This window comes from Pollicipes pollicipes, unplaced genomic scaffold, assembly GCF_011947565.3.
Source record: "Pollicipes pollicipes isolate AB1234 unplaced genomic scaffold, Ppol_2.1 Scaffold_4295;HRSCAF=5057_pilon_pilon_pilon, whole genome shotgun sequence".
Taxonomy (NCBI): domain Eukaryota; kingdom Metazoa; phylum Arthropoda; class Thecostraca; order Pollicipedomorpha; family Pollicipedidae; genus Pollicipes; species Pollicipes pollicipes.
The window spans coordinates 42,435,616-42,453,719 of record NW_023596461.1 but is presented as its reverse complement, the minus strand read 5'-3'; the positions used below and the strand labels follow the sequence as shown (position 1 = coordinate 42,453,719).

General features: G+C 53.3%; 1 protein-coding gene across 1 annotated transcript in view; it reads right to left on the bottom strand.

Moving 5' to 3' along the window:
• The window catches only part of LOC119097564 (putative glutamate--tRNA ligase, mitochondrial), a 22,920-nt gene extending 5,273 nt beyond the window's left edge, over positions 1-17,647 (bottom strand). Inside the window, exons 1-7 of the mRNA XM_037220597.1 lie at positions 17,527-17,647; positions 15,334-15,485; positions 14,502-14,780; positions 13,531-13,745; positions 12,864-13,083; positions 12,132-12,292; positions 1,662-1,840 (exon numbers count right to left, since the gene is read on the bottom strand). Of these exons, the coding sequence (XP_037076492.1) occupies positions 1,662-1,840; positions 12,132-12,292; positions 12,864-13,083; positions 13,531-13,745; positions 14,502-14,780; positions 15,334-15,485; positions 17,527-17,647 (1,327 nt within the window). The remainder of the gene's footprint in view (positions 1-1,661; positions 1,841-12,131; positions 12,293-12,863; positions 13,084-13,530; positions 13,746-14,501; positions 14,781-15,333; positions 15,486-17,526) is intronic.
• Between the last annotated feature and the right edge of the window lie 457 nt (positions 17,648-18,104).

The window sequence follows — 18,104 nt, the reverse complement described above, 5'->3', positions numbered from 1 at the left end:
AATGCGCGTTCTCGCATACATTCCGGCCTGGACAAAAAAACGTTTCTTCCGTACCATGGGCACACGAAGCGCCATCGGCTCGGCCATCTTGCCACATAACAGCAGAAAAAAGCAGACAGGATGACTAAATGCTTATCTTCCTATTTACAAACACGGCCCTGTCCCTTTAGCGATGCTTAACATAAGCACAGACGGCGCACTCGGCAAATATATGAAAATAAACATTTCAATACCTCAAAACCACATGTTCCCATGATTAAAACACGTCAAAATGAAATGTCAACAAAGTTAAAACATCCTGTTGCAATGTTACCAGACACCGCACGTGCATTCCTGAGCGAATCCACCTAGCCTGACAAATGTCAGCGTAATCACGAACAAATTACAGCTCTGCCTGAGCTTCAACTGGTCCAGCACCATGATTGCGTAATTGTATAGCTGCCAGAGGAGCGCATCCTCTTAATGGCAGATGGGTTTGCCAGCAAACTGCTTGTGTACCAGGACCTGTGATACGAAGGATGACACGTTCATACTCACGAAGGAAAGACCAGATCATTCGACTTTATACTGCGGGCCAGGTACGTGAAACATGGAGCCTTTTTGGACGCCTCTATACTAAGACGACAACAAAGTCCGTGACAAAATATTTTCTCGGCCGAAATGACGAAACAAATACACTAAGAACCTGAAATCTCCAACAAACGCGCGACCAGAAGCCGCAACCGACAACACAAAGGCAGACCTTTTTTCCAGGACTACTAACGTGGGCGGTGACATCCGCTGCACTTGCGGGCTTATCGCAGACCTACAGGCTTACGACATTAAGCGGATGAGCACAACGCTGACGCGTCAGCCTCGGACCGGATCTGGGTAGCCTTCACGCAATAGGAATGAATAGGATGCACGACCGGAGCTGAGTGTCCGAAAGGGACAGGAATGGCCGCCGCGGACTGATTTGACGCTGCATCGGCGCCACGCGCGCCTCTCCGAGCCGGACATCGTCAGCTGAGGGGACATACGTCACGTGACCGGCGACCAATGGGGACCGAGCTCGGCCATAGGCCACTGAAGGTCACTGGTACTCGAGGGACGGAAGCGCGGCCTGGTCGCAGGGCGCCCACTCGCCTCATCATGCACTTTCGCGGAGTTCCGTCTGGGCGGGTGGACGCTGCGGCCGTCCGCCCGTCTGGCCGGCCGTCATCAATTTCCCCCGCGGTTCAGCGCGGTTGGGAGTGCCGCCCGAACGCTCGCACATATCGGGAAGTCGGCCTCCACACCGGGGAAGTCTCCACAGCCGGGACCATCCAGGACAGCCGCGGCGCCGCCACGCCTCTCACCAGCCGCCCTCGCCCCGCGGCTCTGAAGTGGCCAGCCGGCTCCGGTAGTCCCAACAAAGCCAAACGAACCGGAGCCGGCTGCCGACCGTCAGCTCAGCGCTCGTCGCCGTACGCCCTGATCCTCGCGACTGAGACCTTCCGCCGGCGCCGTCCGAGACCGGGGCTTGCTGCGCGAGGACAGCCTCGCCCCCCCCCCCCCTCTCTCCCCTGGGCGCCCCGTGGAGGCGGTCCTCCGCTCGGCCCGGCCCACGTGTGTGTGGGCACTCACCCGGCTAGCTGCACCCCAACGGCCTGATGACTTGAAGCCGACGGCCCAACGCTCACCTGGATCGGCCACTGCCGGTAGCCGGCCGACGGGCAGGCAGCCGGGCACAGCCCACAGGTATGCCAGGTCACGGCCCACCAGCTCCTGCAGCGTGGTCACACGCCCCTCCTCCAGCGCCCATGCCAACACCTTCTCCACGTACTGGTCCTCGAGCACGCGCTGCGACACGGCGTGGTCGCTGCAGAGACAGGGGCTGGTGTCAGATCACACTCTGCGACGCGGCGTGGCCGCTGCCGAGACCGGGGCTGGTGTCAGACCACGCGCTGCGACACAGCGCGGCGCCTGCCGGGACGAAAGCGGACCCCCGGTCAGTTTGCGGGGAACGGTGCCCGGGGTCGGTTGATAACCAGCCGCGGACAACACGACACGCGAGACGCCGCCAGAGCGGCACCGCCTGTCCACGTGGCCCCGTGCCGCTATGACGCCGTACGAGGACCGCGCCTTGGAGCTGAGTGCGCTACCTTTTAGACATCACTGGCTCCGTGGAGAAACCATTGGGGACTTTAAAACCATGCCGGCGGTGGCTTTATGAGGAAAGGCTGCCATTGTAGTTACTGTCTTCTTACACGAACCAAACAAAGCTTCACCACGAAAAAAGTAACGCAAAAATTACACAAAAATTAGCGATGACCAGGATCAATGTCGCGATGACATACTTCTTAACAATGTCTGTAAACATTTTAATCCGCGATTTCGGTCGGCAACGTTGCATGCATACGGGTAAAAAATGTTCCCATGACCACCGTGACTTGTTGAATACGGCTTGCTACTTTTAATTGCCACACATCGGGATTATAACCACGAAATTAATAGTGCTGCCCACCGACAGGAACAACAGGGTTTGATTGCGGGAATTCGCATGTTCGCGAGTTGCCACAATCAATCTGCCGCTCCAAGGACAGAGTCGGCACACCATAAGCCGCGACTGCAGCTGAACAATGGGGTACCGATAGCGCAGTGGTTAAGCTGGGAAAACCAGGCGCCGGAAGTTCGATTCCACGCAGCGCCCATCCTTCCTGTCATGGTCAACAGCAGGCAGGGCCATGAACCCAAGCTGCGGCGAAAAGCCCCGACAACGAAGCTAAACAACACCGGTGAGTATTGTACGCAGCCGGCTGGTGGTCTGATCCTGCCGCAGGTGGACGGACCCACGCCTGATGCCGACACCGGAGAGCATTGCACGCAGCCGGTTGGCGGTCTGATCCTGCCGCAGGTGGACGGACCCACGCCTGATGCCGACACCGGAGAACATTGTACGCAGCCGGCTGGTGGTCTGATCCTGCCGCAGGTGGACGGACCCACGCCTGATGCCGACACCGGAGAACATTGTACGCAGCCGGCTGGTGGTCTGATCCTGCCGCAGGTGGACGGACCCACGCCTGATGTGACCACATACCGCCAGTCTGACACATTAACAGCCCAAGGCTCTTAATGGCGAAAACAACGTATGAGTTACTGCGCACGCCGTCTACGACAAATAGTTGAGCACCTCCTCCCGTGACCCGCTGGCATGTTTGCCGGGAGCCTTTCTCGCTCTGGTGGGTGGCAGAGCTCTGTACTGGGCAGCTGCTGGCCTCGCCCTGGAGCCCCAGCTGGCTACGTTGCAGTGGGCATCAGCAGGATGCGTCTGCGTCCCCGCCCAATGAGCACCGGCAGATCAGCACCACGTCCGGTACGCGATGTGAGGCAGCGCAGGCAGAGCGTAACGGGAGGCGAGGTCACTGAACACCAACTGCAGTCAACCGTATCTGATACCGCACCGGCAATCTGCGCACAACGTGAGAAACGCGGGGGCGAGGGGCGCGGGTGTGACACTGGACGCCGTCCATAATACGGGATGACTCGTGCCGACTGCACATTCAACAGCTGTGGTATTGAACCCAGTACGAGCCAGCTGCAAGCCTCTAGGGCGTTGGGCTCTCCTTACACTCCCCGACATGCGTATGGACATGTATCACCCGAATTGACTGTAATTGACTGTATCACCCGAATCACCCGATTTGCTCATGACATGAAAACGTTGTGATATCAGATCCTAACGCATTATAATATGAAGTGAATCTGAGCTTAAAACAACCAGCCGTGATTACGAAACAGTTGTCCAACAAAGTTCCTTACCTTCTTGCATATCACGTGCACAAACATCACCGTTACCAAAAATGTGCACATGAAAATCAGCATCTCCTATTTCGTGTATGGCATTATCTGTCTACGTTGGTTAGGGAAGTGAGGGATGCCTCACAGCCAGCGTCTCAAATATGACCACGCTGTTGTTCTTCTGGGAGCGATGCCTCCCCATTCATGCTCACCGGGCCTGCTAGCTCGCCTCGCGAACTCGCTGTCAGCGCCCGAACCAAGAAACCCACAGCTGCATCCTGCCAGCCATGCTGTTCTCCCGGCTTGGTGAGTCACAGCCACTCACAGTCACGCCCACAAGCGCAACAGTCGCAACTGTCACAGCCGCAAACATCGCGGAAGGACGGTCAAAGTTCGCCCCGGACATTGAGTCCATCGAGCCAGAGGAGGCCTCGCGCTGGAGCCGGGGCGTGGCTCGCGGTCCCGTACGGAGAACACCACCACAGGGACCGGAACGGCGGCAGCTCTGCGCTCGCGCCCAGGTCCCGCCCCGAGACAGACGACACTCGTAAATGCGGCGGGACGATACGCCAGCCAGTGGGTTTTTCCCATTCGCTGATGCGACGCACATTCTGCCATCCAGCGTGTTTTTTCTCGCCGGTCGTAAGCCGGTCGTAAACCGTAAACCGTCTTGCAACGAACTGTTGTCGCTCGTTATGAAATTCATACGCGAGTGTTCTGTACAGATCCCAAAGAAAGAGGCTCGGCAGAGGCACCTTCGGGCCGCTATTTTTGGTAAGCAATATGCTCTCAATATGTCATCTAACCTATACACTGGGTTCGAACACAAATATTATGGTAAGGAAGCACTCAGGTACTGACAAATGACAACACACCGGTGGATTGATCACACCATTCCTACAAGTACCACCCGCGTATATAGAAATCGCTTCTCCCATGGGCGTACCGCGCAAGACCTTCAAAAGAGAAACATTGATAATGTGCGGCTTCAGGCTCCCGTTATTCGGGGTTCGTCTGCGTTGGACGCGGTCTGCCGCCATCGCCTTCACTTGTAAAGTAAAGGTGGGAAACCCAGTCACGCTGCCGTGCGCGTACACCATGCAGGACATGTATCGCAACTATTGGTGTCAGTTCCTCCAGGTAGGGAGGCCAAGCAATGGGGAGAGGGACGAAGAAGAGACACCGACGGTGCCTCTATGCCTAATCATTTGGCTAGATCCGACCTTGAACAATGCATGACAAGCCATAAATCGGTTTTCAAGGTATATACTTGACGTTTGTAGCATTCAAAATAGGACACAACGGCATTAATTCCCTACTTCACAGAAATCAACTTTTTATTACCCTGGAGCAGTCTAGGAATTTTTATTATGGTTTTGAGCTTTGGATATAACAAAGGCCCGTGCACTCCATACTTAGCTTTGTTCAACCCATTACAGGGAGCATGGCACTTTCCTTATATATTTTCATTTATCGTTTAGCCCGATGTGTCCGATTTCATCGGTAATACCATTTTTTCGAAATCCTTCTGAGTGTCTCGGAACTTGGACTTGAAGCAGCCGGAAGAAACATCCTCTGACTCCCTGTTTACCACTACGAACGCAGCAAATTCAATTTGCCATGTTTTTGCTAACGTATGTATAGAGCGCACGTTGCATGTTTGCATGAACACACAATGTATGTTTGCAACACGCTTATTTGTCGAAATGCTTGTGTAATAAATGATACGAAAGCTTCGAACACTCTTTACATAACAAAGTATACGAACATGAGGCTTTGGTCCCGCAAATTCAAAGAAACGTTTCAACATGGCTTTGATTTTCCCCTACGGCGTTCACCCCAGTTGCTCTTTTCCGGCGCGCAGTTTGGCTTTGGGTAACGGAGTATCACATGATTCACAGTGACACACTGGTTCACACTTCGACTTATGCGCTTCTTGGCAACTACCCGCTGCGCCAATCACAAATGTTTATTTGTACTGACGTCATTCACACCAGTCGAGGTATAGCTTTTAAGCCCACGGGGCCGCAATGAGTGGGTTAAAACAGCTCAAGTAAAACCTCTAACCCGTAACAGCTGACAACGGCCCTCAGGAGATTCTACCGTCATGACAACGGCGGTTGTCGTGACGACGGTCACGACAATTGCAGTTGTCGCGGACTCATAATACACTCTGGGGCTACCAACAAAACAAGAAATGTCGTGCTGTTGCAAAGCCTGGGCAGCGTCGACTAAACAAAAGTAACATTTACAACTTCATTGTACTTTGATGGTGCTGCAGCGGCACTACCCAATGCTATTTCGATACGTAAATGGTCCTGAGGTTTCACCAGGGTATGTTTATGAAATATGCCCCAAATATCGGCCACTCCCTTTAAGATTGGTTCCTCAACATGACCATAGTAGTCCCCCACATAACAACGATGATATTTCAATTTTGGCCTGCTCCTGTCATCTACTTTTTAAACAATTATCGGAGCTCCACAACTTAAGATTTTTTACACGACCGAACGACACTTCACCAATTGCAGTCCGTCAACTCCTTGAGATCTTTGGGGAGGGGGGGGGGGGAGGGGCAGAACTAGCCCCTTCCAGCAATTTAAGATAAATCGCATGTCCCTCGGAGGAATATGGTTAAATTGAAGTAAATGTAAATGACTGGTCATTGCATATGACATATATGCCATGCCCAATGCAGCCACAGTTGTTTAACACGCGCCCGGATAGCCGACTAGATACCTTTTGCTACGGTGGCGGGGGGGGGGGGGCAATTTGACCTCACTGAGATCTCGAGAACCAAGGGAGCTACATACACCAAATTCACAGGGTGTCTTGACCTGTACGTGAACTCACTCAGGTCAAATTTTGTGGTTCTTAGGTCATGACCTTCGGGTCAAATAGGGTCAAACAAGGTCATATTTCAGGTTGGTCTCCAAAGTACCCCCAGAACCTAGCTGTTTCCAAGCAAAAGGTCACGTGCTCATTTAAGGTCAGTGACCTTGTTTGACCTTTTGAAGACCATGGTGACCAAAAGCATACAAGACTGCTCTGAGTTTTACATTTGAATAAGCGTCAAAAATTACGCTACACAGTATGTCTCTAGAAGCAAAATGTTGGCCTGGTCATTCTAGGTCATGACCTAGTCAGACCTCTGGGAGTCCATGAAAGATGCATAATGCGGTTCCTGCTATCAATAAATTCGAAATGAGCACCAGAAACTGCCCCATACCATAACCCCAGAGCAATAAAACAGGTTGATTTTGACCTTGGTCTGACCTTTATACCTGACCTTAGGTCAACGTAGTTTGCTCATTAAATATTTGTATTGCCTAAGAAAGCATCTCAGAGATGTATGGCTTCGTCTACCCCTACGTTTTCGCATCAGGGTAAATGATTCCCTAGAAAATGACTTCGCTGAAACCATGGTCTGACTTTGACCTGCCATAGGTCAGCGACCTTACAATGTACATCTTAATTTCTTATACCAAACGATCCGCTATTCGATTTTCAACAGCTATGCCGAGTTTGGCGCAGCTGCGCCGCGCCGTTCGGAAATTATTCTGGAAAACCCTCGGGGTAGGTCAATTTGACCCACTCTTTGTTGTTAAATGGTGTTTTCGGGCGCGTCGACTGCAGTAGTCATTTGGGCCCCATAACGGTTTTGTTTTACCTAACTCATGAACCGTGTAAAGAGTCCCGAAGTCGATATGTTTAAGGAATAAAAAGACCTGTCAAAATTCAAGAAAGCCCGAGTTATCTCCTAAAATGTCACAGAGCGTCAGGGGTGAGTCACGCCGCCCAAGGCAGCGTCGACATTCTTCCTCGAGGGGTGGACACGATATGAACGCATGACGAACGGTGAGAACAGCCCCACATCAATGGCAGATAGATCTTTCGGCTCCTTGCAACAGATAACCGTGAGTTGCACACGTGTTCGCAATACGTAGTCTGCAGAGCACCACCTCCTCTTGCCTGACTGCGAGAACATGATAACCACTGACCCAGCTTGGGTTTTATTGCTCTGAGCTTATTTTCATTTGTCCCATCCCAACAACGCTGCCATTCCTTCTCCACAAAGGTTTTTATTGCAGGGTAAAAATATCTAGCAAGGATGGAAAGATACCGTACACATGGAGCCGCTCGCCCTGCAGCCGCGTCAACCACCTCGTTGCCGGCGATTCCAATGTGACTGGGGATCCAACACAGGATGACTTTCTTTCGGGCCTGATCCAGTTGAGTCAGACGTCCTAAAATATCCTGTACAAGGGCACATGATGGATAAAAATACCTCAGACTAAGAACACTGCTCAGAGAGTCTGTCAAAAACAGATGTGAAGGTTCGTCACTGACCTCAATGAAACACAGCGCCTTGGTGACTGCTACCAACTCCGATGTGAACATCGGCGCGTGTGGAGGCAAAGAAAACGACCGGGTGACGCCACCGCTCGCAAACGCACAGCCCACACCGCCAGAAGCTTTAGATCCGTCCGTGTAAGTAAGTGTGTAACCGTCCTATAACGCCATACGCTCAAGTGCCCTCGACCTCATTATATCTGGCAAGACGACACTGTTTCGTTTCGACCAAAGACGTATCTATTGATGGCGGGGTCAAACTCCGGGGGGCAGTGGACAGATGGTCCACCCGGTTCAACCTTCGAATGGGAATTTCGCTTTCCCGCAGCAAGGCTTGTATTCGGAGGCCAAAGGTTACAGCATATACCCGAGGTGCACTGCGACGAAAACGCACAGCAGGCCGTGAAAAAACTGCGTTACATGCCGGATGGGAGGGGAACTGTCGCAGCTTACGTGCATAACGCATACCGAGCATTTTCCCTCTCGCTGACAAGAGCGGTTCGTGTGATTCCACCATGAGGCCCGCGGCAGGTGATGTGTGGAACGCCCCTGTGATTACACGTAAAGTGGTGTGATGGACAATGTCCATGACGCGTGTGGTGAATTCGCACGCGCTGTCAAAAATAAAACATGCGTAGCCCCGCTTAGAACGCATGATTGAGCGATGCAATAGCAAAAGCGTAATTCTATCTCCCCCATACGAGGTGCGAGAAACGCATTCTAGCATGTTCAAAGATTTAAAACAACTTTTGCGTTGCCTTTTAAGATGAACTTTTTACGTCAGTCGGCGGTCAATGTATACCCCAAGGTATCTAGCCACAGGCTCCGTTGATGCTCCGAAGATGCGTTGGCCACACAGACGGATAGACATATTGCCGCATTGCCGACTACGACAAAAATGCATGGCTACAGTCTTGCTGCTAGAAAACCTAAACCCGTTTATGGTGCCCCACTTCTCGATACGATCCACAGCCAACTGAAGATGCCGCTCCATCGATGAAGCTCTTGCCGCGTTGGTCCAAATGGTAAAATCATCAACAAAAAGGCCACGATCTACAAACTGTGGCGGCCTAACCCCGATGTCTTTTATCATAACGATGAACAGTGATACGCTCAGGACACTACCTCGGGGCACACCATTATCTTGATGGTGCCTCTCAGAGCGCGCGCTCCCAACACGGACACGGAAATAACTGTCAACTAAAACGTTCTGAAGAAAAGTGCCCATATTGCCCCGTATACCATACCTCCATAGTTTGACAAGAATACCATGACGCCATGTGGTATCGTAGGCGCCCTCTATGTCAAAGAAGACTGCACCAGTGTGTCGATTTGCTTTAAATCCCTCACGAATATAGCGTCAAGATGTAAGAGATTATCAACTGTGGTGTGATTCTTTCTAAAAACCACCCTGCGCGTTTGTAAAAATGCCGTGATGCTCCAAAACCAGGTTAAACGGACGTTAACCATCTTCTCAATCAACTTACAGAGCGATGACACAGGAGAAATGGGTCTATAATTTGAAGGATCTAGCCCACTTTTTCCCGGCTTCAAGAGAGGCACGAGGGTAGAATCCCGCCAAGAAGCTGGAAATTCACCTCTGGTCCGAAGCGAATTAAAGACCACTAATAAAACGCGAAGCACGCGAGGCGGCAGATGCTTCAGCACATTGCTGTGCATAGTGTCCGAGCCTTCTGACACGCTGCGAAGCTTGGTTATCACCGATTTCGACTCAACAAACGTGAAAGGGTCATTATATGAGTGCAATTCACTCGACGAAAAAGTTCACTGCAGATTGCTTACATCGCGTTCTAAGTCGCACAAACTGTGGGTTTGTGTTACCACCTACGCTGCGTTGGGCTAGGGCCCGGGTAACCTCATTCGCAACATCCAACGAGCGCGTCACAGCCTGGCCATTAACGCATAGCACCACCGGAGCTATGGGTGAAAACACCCGAAATACGGTTGATCCGGGCCCGCATCTGCGATGTCGGCGTAAACCGGCTTAGCGTGCTCACGTTCGCGCACCCGGAAGCACGCTTCGCTTTCTTTACCATACGACGAGCAAAAGCTCTCGCCTTTTTAAATGCCATTAAGTTTTCTATGCTGCTCCTGGAGCCAAAAGCTCGAAACGCACGCTTGCGTGACCGAATGGCGCTCCGACACTCCTCTATCCATCACGGAACAGGGGGGCGCCCGAAGTGCGTGGGATACACCTGTTGGCACACTAAAAGTTTTCGAGTAAAATCCTCGATAGAGAGTGGCGCCCCCCCCCCCCCCCCAGGGTCAGATAAGAACCTGAATGTGAAAGAAATGAATAAGGACCAGATAAGATGCCTGAAACCGAGTCTCAAACTCGCACCAGTCGGCCTTTTTCAAATTCCAACATTGTGGCCTTACACCCAATGTTCCACCTCTCGTAAGCCAGACCCACACAGGAAAGTGGTCACTTCCCATCGGGTTATCACCGACACTCCACTCAAGGTACTGAACCAACTGGGGACTGGAGACGCTGAAGTCTAACGCCGACGTCTGACCGGATGACATTGTGACGCGTGTACGAGTTCCAGTCTTTAGAATGCATAATGAAGCACCATGGATAAAATTCGCACACGGCCTTCCGCGAGTGTTCGTAGTGTCACACCCCCATGCGGTGTGTTTGCACTGAAATCACTTAGAAGAAAAAGTGAACATGGAGGGGGTTCACCAGAAATCCCCCAGAAAAAAACATGGACGGAGTTCAGACAGCAAATATTGGATGTGCACCGACAGGAAGGCAGTACCTGGTGGAAGGTAAAGCGAACAGTGATGTGACGCCGATTAAGATAAGCCGCGGGCCACAGCCTGAAGCGTGGACCGCAAGTTTAACCTCTTTGCTGGCACACTATGGTGAACTGCAAGGACAGCGCCACGCGCGATGCTCTGCGTCAGCACGTTGTTGCGAAACGTCGCATATCCCTTCAAAGACCAGCAATGCTGAGACGATAGCTTAGTCCCTTGCAGCGCTACGGCTGCGGGACAGTGTTTGCCGATAACGGCCTGGAGGTCGGGGGTATTCGCCCTGATCCCTCTACAGTTCCACTGTAAAAAGGAATGTAAAGGGGGCGTATTAAAAGTCAGCTAGGAGTCCGATATTAAAAACGGATACATTTTAAAAGAACTGGGCTGCGCCAGTTGCAGGAGTAGACGTTTCAGGTTGGGGGCCACGTCCCAGCTCTGCAGGACCATGCCCCACTCAAAGACGGGTCCTGGGACTCCCTCCGTCAGATGGGGACGGGGGACCGGCCGGGGCACACTTCACGCCAGCGTACCCCGGCCGGGGTGGCGGCGGGGGAGGGCCCATCAGTGGGCCTCTACCAGACGTCTGGGGACCAGCGGGGGCCTCCACCGGCCTTCCGGGCGTTGGAGTAGTGCTGCGGGGGACGTACTTCTTGCCCGCACCGGACAAACGGTTGGAGGCCTTGACCTGCTCTCGCTCGGCCAAGCGCGCCCGCTTGGCATCGCGTGCGCCTCTCCGCCTCGTGACGCTCCAACGCTTCTGACGCTCATCCACGCGCATTTGCCAGCGGCGTCGGGAGCGACGAAGGCAGCGCCGTGCCCGGAACGGGAGACGAGGGCAGAGGCTTGTCCAACATGGGTGACGACGGAGGCCGCGGACCGCGGCCGTGCCGGACCACCGTCCACCCCCCCCCCCCCCTCTCCCGAAGGTACCAGCGGAGCAGGCGATGTCGTCAGGGTGGCCGCTGCCAAGCTCCAGTCTGGTCTGGAGCGCGGAGACCCTCACCGCAGGCGCCTCAGCGAATCTCTCCGTGACCACGTGGACCAGTGCGTGACCCTTCTATGTCCTCACATACCTGTCTGTGGGCCTCTCAGCGACGCTGACCACACATATCCACCAGCGAACCCATCGGTGACAACAGGAGTCTGCCTCCCAGCCCCAGATGACACCACAAACTCCTGCGGGAGGATCTCAGAAGCCCCACAGAGCAGCCAGCGGGCCTCTCAGTGACACCACGAACCTGTCTTTGAACCTCCCGGTGACCAGCTGCCGTACAGTTTCGAACAGCTCGGCTCTCGGTCCTGGACTGGAGAATCGGCGGCGCAGAGCCAGCTGGTTCAGATGGTGCAGCCGGTGCGGGTCCAGCCGACACGAGTTGGTGTGTACCCGGCTCAGGTCGAACTGGGGACATGCTGGGCTCAGGACTCAGCGGCGCCGCACCATCCGCACCGAACAGACAAGACGGCTCGACACGAGGTCAAATTGAGTTTCAACACAAGCCAAACATACCACCCGTGCGCTGGTGCATTCTGGTCCCCGCGGCTGGTGAGCGCATCCATCTGCCTGTCTCGCGACGGAGCCCAGATCCCGATACGCCGGGTCGCTTGATCTTCCTGCTTGGTCAGATGCATAAGGAAATGCATCTTACATATGAGCATCCACACCACCCTGATCGGCATCTAGCAGCAGCATTTTGTCTGGTTGCGTACCGATGCCGACCGGTGGGCCTTTTCCACCGCTGCTCTATCCTGCGCCAGGCTGTCCTGCCCGTGCTTCTCGCGCGCCCGGTGCCCGCCTGCCGTGAGCTATCGCACCTGTTCGATGAGCTGCGTGAGATCCGTGAGCGCAGTGTGCTCCAGCTGGCGGAAGCCCGCCCGCCGTGAGCTATCGCACCTGTTCGATGAGTTGCGTGAGATCCGTGAGCGCAGTCTGCTCCAGCTGGCGGAAGCCCGCCCGCCGTGAGCTATCGCACCTGTTCGATGAGATGCGTGAGGTCCGTGAGCGCAGTCTGCTCCAGCTGGCGGAAGCCGCCGCCGGTCAGGCACACGTAGTTGAGCAGCGCCTCCGGCTGGAAGCCGCGCGCCAGGTGGCTCTCCACGCTGACGTCCGAGTGCCGCTTGCTCAGTTTGGTGCCGTCCGGGTTGGTGATGAGCGGCAGGTGGGCGAACTGAGGCGGCTCCCAGCCGAACGCCCTGGCAGCCGGGCGGCACGGCCCGTCAGTCGAGACGCGCACACGCGCCGCTCTGCACCGGATGCACAGCACCCGGATCCAGGGCTGAAGCCGCCACTCCGGTGAGCAGCACCGGACCGGCCGGCTCACTCTGAAGCCCGTCCTTCGCCTCTTACGACCAGGGTCATTCCGGCAGGGTGAGGAAAGTGCTACACCTCACCACAGCAGCAGTTCCACCCTAGAGAGTGAGGAAGCTCACTATCACAACCTGAGAGCGATGCAGCTCACTATCAGACCGCGAGAGACATAGCTCACCCCACACTCACAAGAATTCCACACACACAAGAGTAAGGTAGACCACTATCACACTCCGAGAGAGACGTATTGCCGCCTCACACCAGTTGCAAGTGTCGCCCGGCAGGTGTGGGTGTGGGCAGGTGGGCGGGCCCACGGGTATACAGCGCCTTACCTGTACAACACTAGGTGTTTGGACGTGGACACTTGCCACTCGACACCGCGCAACACGTGCGTCACCCCCATCATCCGGTCGTCCACGACGCTGGCCAGGTGGTAGGTGGGAAAGCCGTCGGCCTTCAGCAGCACGGGGTCGCCCTCCTGGGCGGCCACGTCGAACGCCACCGGACCGTACACCAGGTCCGGAAATGGCGCCGCCGTGTCCTCCAGCTGGCGGCGCGGTACCGAGCGGCGTCACCGTCTGCGGCCGCCGCCTGCCGCGAGCCCAGCCGCTCACCACCGGAGCCGCCAGCAATACTGGCACACGCAGCTTCGGACAGCCCCAGCACTACTGGCACACGCAAACCTCGGACATTCCCAGCACTACTGGCGCACGCAGCCTCGGACACCCCCAGCACTACTGGCACACGCAGCCTCGGACATCCCCAGCACTACTGGCACACGCAGCCTCGGACATCCCCAGCACTATTGGCACACGCAGCCTCGGACATCCCCAGGCACAGCCATCACCACGCAGGTTATATTCATCCGGTCAGGTTTGATAACGTCATATTGCATGAAGCGTCACACAGCAGCCCACAGTTGCGATAACACCCGCAACAACTCACAGACGTCAGTGCTAATCACCTACAATTGGTCACAGCCACAGTCACAGCCATTCACAGGCGATCCGCAGCCACGGCTGCTACAAGGCACATCACTGGCGAGCCTTTACTCGGCTCACGGTAGTTCATAAACCGGATGGCCAGACTGCACTCCAGCTGGTAACCAGTCACTTCACATTGAACCAATCACCTCCAGTATGCGTCCCACAGCTGTGCATGCGGCGCCTACCCTGACATCTCCAATCCGAGTCGCACAGCCGTGTACACACCTTCCCTAACCTCCAGTCCAAGTCACAAAGCTGTGTGCCCCCCCCCCCCTAACCTCCAGCCCGAGTCCCCCAACCGTGTGTGCGGCGCCCACCTTCAGCCTGACCACGTGCTTAACGCCGCGCTCCAGCAGGTGGCGCCGCTTGTCGTCGGTCAGGTGGCGGCAGCGGTTGTCGTAGCGCGGCTTCTCAGCGCGACTGACGGCCTTGCGGCGCAGCAGGTCCAGTCGGCCCCGGCTGCAGAAGCAGCGGTACGCGGCGCCACTGGCCACCAGCTGCTCCGCGTGCTCTTGATACAGCGCCGTCCGCTCCGACTGCACGTACGGGCCGCGCGCGCCGCCCACCGACGGCCCTTCGTCCGGGCACAGACCCATCTGGGGCCAGACGGAGCCAGTCAGACCCCCCGGCCCCTCGTCCGGACGTAGGCCCATCTGGGGCCAGCCGGAGCCGGTCAGACCCTCGGGCCCCTCGTCCGGACATAGGCCCATCTGGGGCCAGCCGGAGCCGGTCAGACCCCGATGCCGTCAGCCAGGCGCGAGCGAGTGCACCAGGAGAGAACGTCAGTGCCACAACACGAGGTGTCACGGAGTTCACTCGCACGGACCCCGACGCCGTCAGCCAGGCGCGAGGGAATGCACCAGGAGAGAGCGTCAGCGCCACAGCACAATCTGTCACGAGACTCATTCAGACAGCAGACTCCTCGTCCGTCACTAGATACTCAGCACAAGGTGTCACGAGGTTAACTCAGACGGCAGACTCCTCGTCCGCCGCTAGATGCTCAGCACCCGCCGCTATCAGGCGACTCAGACGTATCACCAGACCATCGGATAACACCCACGTCGCTGAGACATCAGACGGCTCGACCACCGGAGACCGTGAACACCAGCTGTCGGTGGGACACAACCGACCATCGGCCGATGGCTGTACCGTTTGCAGGGTGCTCAGGAGCCGATCTGTAGCGCCAGGCACGGTGCGGCTTCGGTCCGTGTCCTCAATGCGCAGCACGAACGTTCCCCCGTGTGAACGGGCGAACAGATAGTTGTAGAGTGCTGAGCGCAGACTGCCTAGGTGCAGGTCACCTGGTGGACAAATAGGCAGACTGCAACTGCACTGATATTGTACACCCCATGCTCAGTCCCAAGTGCTTCACCTTGCTTAATTCATATCTGAGACAGGTTTGATCCCAAAGGACTCAACACACCAGATAAAGAACAAATATTTCACAAGGTATTGAAAAAACAATGGTACACAAGTACAGTATGAGTTGCATAGCAAAAACAATGGCATCACAGATGGAAAATTCTTGGCAATAACTGGGTTGAGAAGGTGCCAAAACAAACATTTTCCAATATAAAAAATGCCAGAATTGCTCACTTCAATAACAATTGATGTAGTTGCCACAGTATGTGCCATACTGCCTCCACTACCCATGAATGACACCACTGGCATTTACACACTTTTTGGGCTTGCATGCAAGATTTAACAATAGTTTAGCCTTAACCATTTGAGTGAACTGATTTCTGGGACTGCACCCCTGCTAAACCACGCTTGTTGTGTGAGCTCTCTCTTCACTATGTAATAATGAAATTGCTGGTCAACAGCTTAACTTAGTGGCTAAACTTTAACACACCTACAGGTGGGTGAGCCTGAATTCAGGTAAACTAACCAACTGAGCAGCCTAGGCAGTTCTTGACAGAATAATGGGGATAATTTCACACTGGAATTCCCCTGCCATTTCACATGGTAGCAAACCAATTGTCACCAATTATGCCAGTATCACAATTATGACGCCATTTAAGAAGTTTTTGTTCTGAGAAACATCTAGTTTCTGAGAGACCTCTGAGAAATTTCAATACTGGGATGAATTCACAGCTGTGGAGCAGACCTGAGCACGTCTGCACTAGTTTTTACCCTGCCTCTCCATTGCTCTGTGACAAAAGACAATTTCAAGCAAAAATATATCTAAAACTACAGGCACATCTAATGTGAAAATTCAGCACAACTCCATATAGCCAGAGTTTGGCACAAATGAGTGCCAGGTTCACCACACTGTCACATGGGTGCCCTGTGTGGATCAATTTCTGCAGACTGGAATTTTGGCAGCATAAGACCACAAATATAATGCTTTGAAGGCAAGGTGATCTTATGATGTTGTGATCAGCATTGATTAATGCTTGCACCACCTTTGAGAAAGTATATACAGATTTATAAAACAACTGTATATGACTTATTTAGACCACACTATACCAGCCAGTACTGAGCAATGCATCATATTTCCCTTGAAAATAAAACTATTATAAAAAAATACCATGACAACAATCTGCAGTGCACCACAGTGTGAGAGATGACACTGAGACCAGTAAATGGTAGAAATTCAGCTTAGTGTGTTCAACAAGTCAGACAACCATGAGGTGAAGCCCTGTTGCTTAGCAAGAAACAAGGATAGAGATTTGAGCAAGAATAGGGATAGGGGTACAGTCAAGAGTAGGGATGGGAATATAGGTAGGATTGGGCATGAAGGCTGGAACATGGGTAGGAGTCAGGAAGGAATTGGAGGAGTAGGAGTAAGAGTAGGAGTAGGGGCAGTGGTAGCCCAGGTTAGACTAGGATAGATTAGGTTATGCCTAGGGAGATAGTCAGCCCTATAAGAACAGAAACATTATTTGTTATTACAGTGTTGTGCTGCTCAGAAAAAAGAAAATCCTACTCTGTTGTTGCACATCATGCATAGTGTGGCTGTGACAGCAACTGGCTTGTGGACTATGCCACATTGCTTATATTGTTCTGCTGTACTTGTTATGCAATTGTTTGGGGAAAATGGCCTGGTATGCTGAAGCAGGTGTGCATAAAAAATATAAAAACATTGTAAGCAGTGTCATTTAAGAGTTTTATCATCCCTGCCAATTTCATCTGAAGCTTTATGCTTCAATGATGACCTGAAACTAGTTCACACCATTATAAAATACCAGGGCAAGGTTAACTTATAATAAATAACAAAGCCTTGTTACAAAAGTCTTGAATGGATCAACGCATCATGCAGGATTCCCTGCCCTGTTGGAACTTGGCACCACTACTATATTATTTGATTATATGATGCAAAAATACTTGGCCTGCACTGACCTGTTGGACTCGGTGCAAATCTTGTGCGGACATTCTGGCATATTGCACTAGTTCTCAAATACCTCACGGCCAGCTGGGACAATCCAGAAGTGACCAGCTGCACTGACAGGCAATTCGGCATGTTATGCTAATCTGCAAGCTAAATTAGTTAAGTGGGTGTGCGATGCAATCCAAGTCCTATTCAATACAAAAACACCACTGTGTGGAAAGCGAATAACACTTCTCTGACGGTATTCCTCTGTTTTATGGCCTTGGGTATTCCTCGGTGATGACCACCTGAGCCCAATAATCCCCCCTTCGGCGCTTTTTAAACTAAGTTACATATACTTAGTCAGCATAGCAAGTTACATATAAACGAACCAGTTGCGCCATTTCCACAAGGCAACGAGCTCAGCTGATTAGTAGTAGGAAAATTTTGAATGGCCATGTGATTTGAATGGCCATATGAATGGCCATAAATCACAACCCATGTGATTTATAAGGCTATTTCGTATACATTGGTTGAAAAAAAATCTTTGCCGTCTGATTTTTCTATGATGTTAAAAACACCACAAAATACTCTTTTACAGGACATTGTT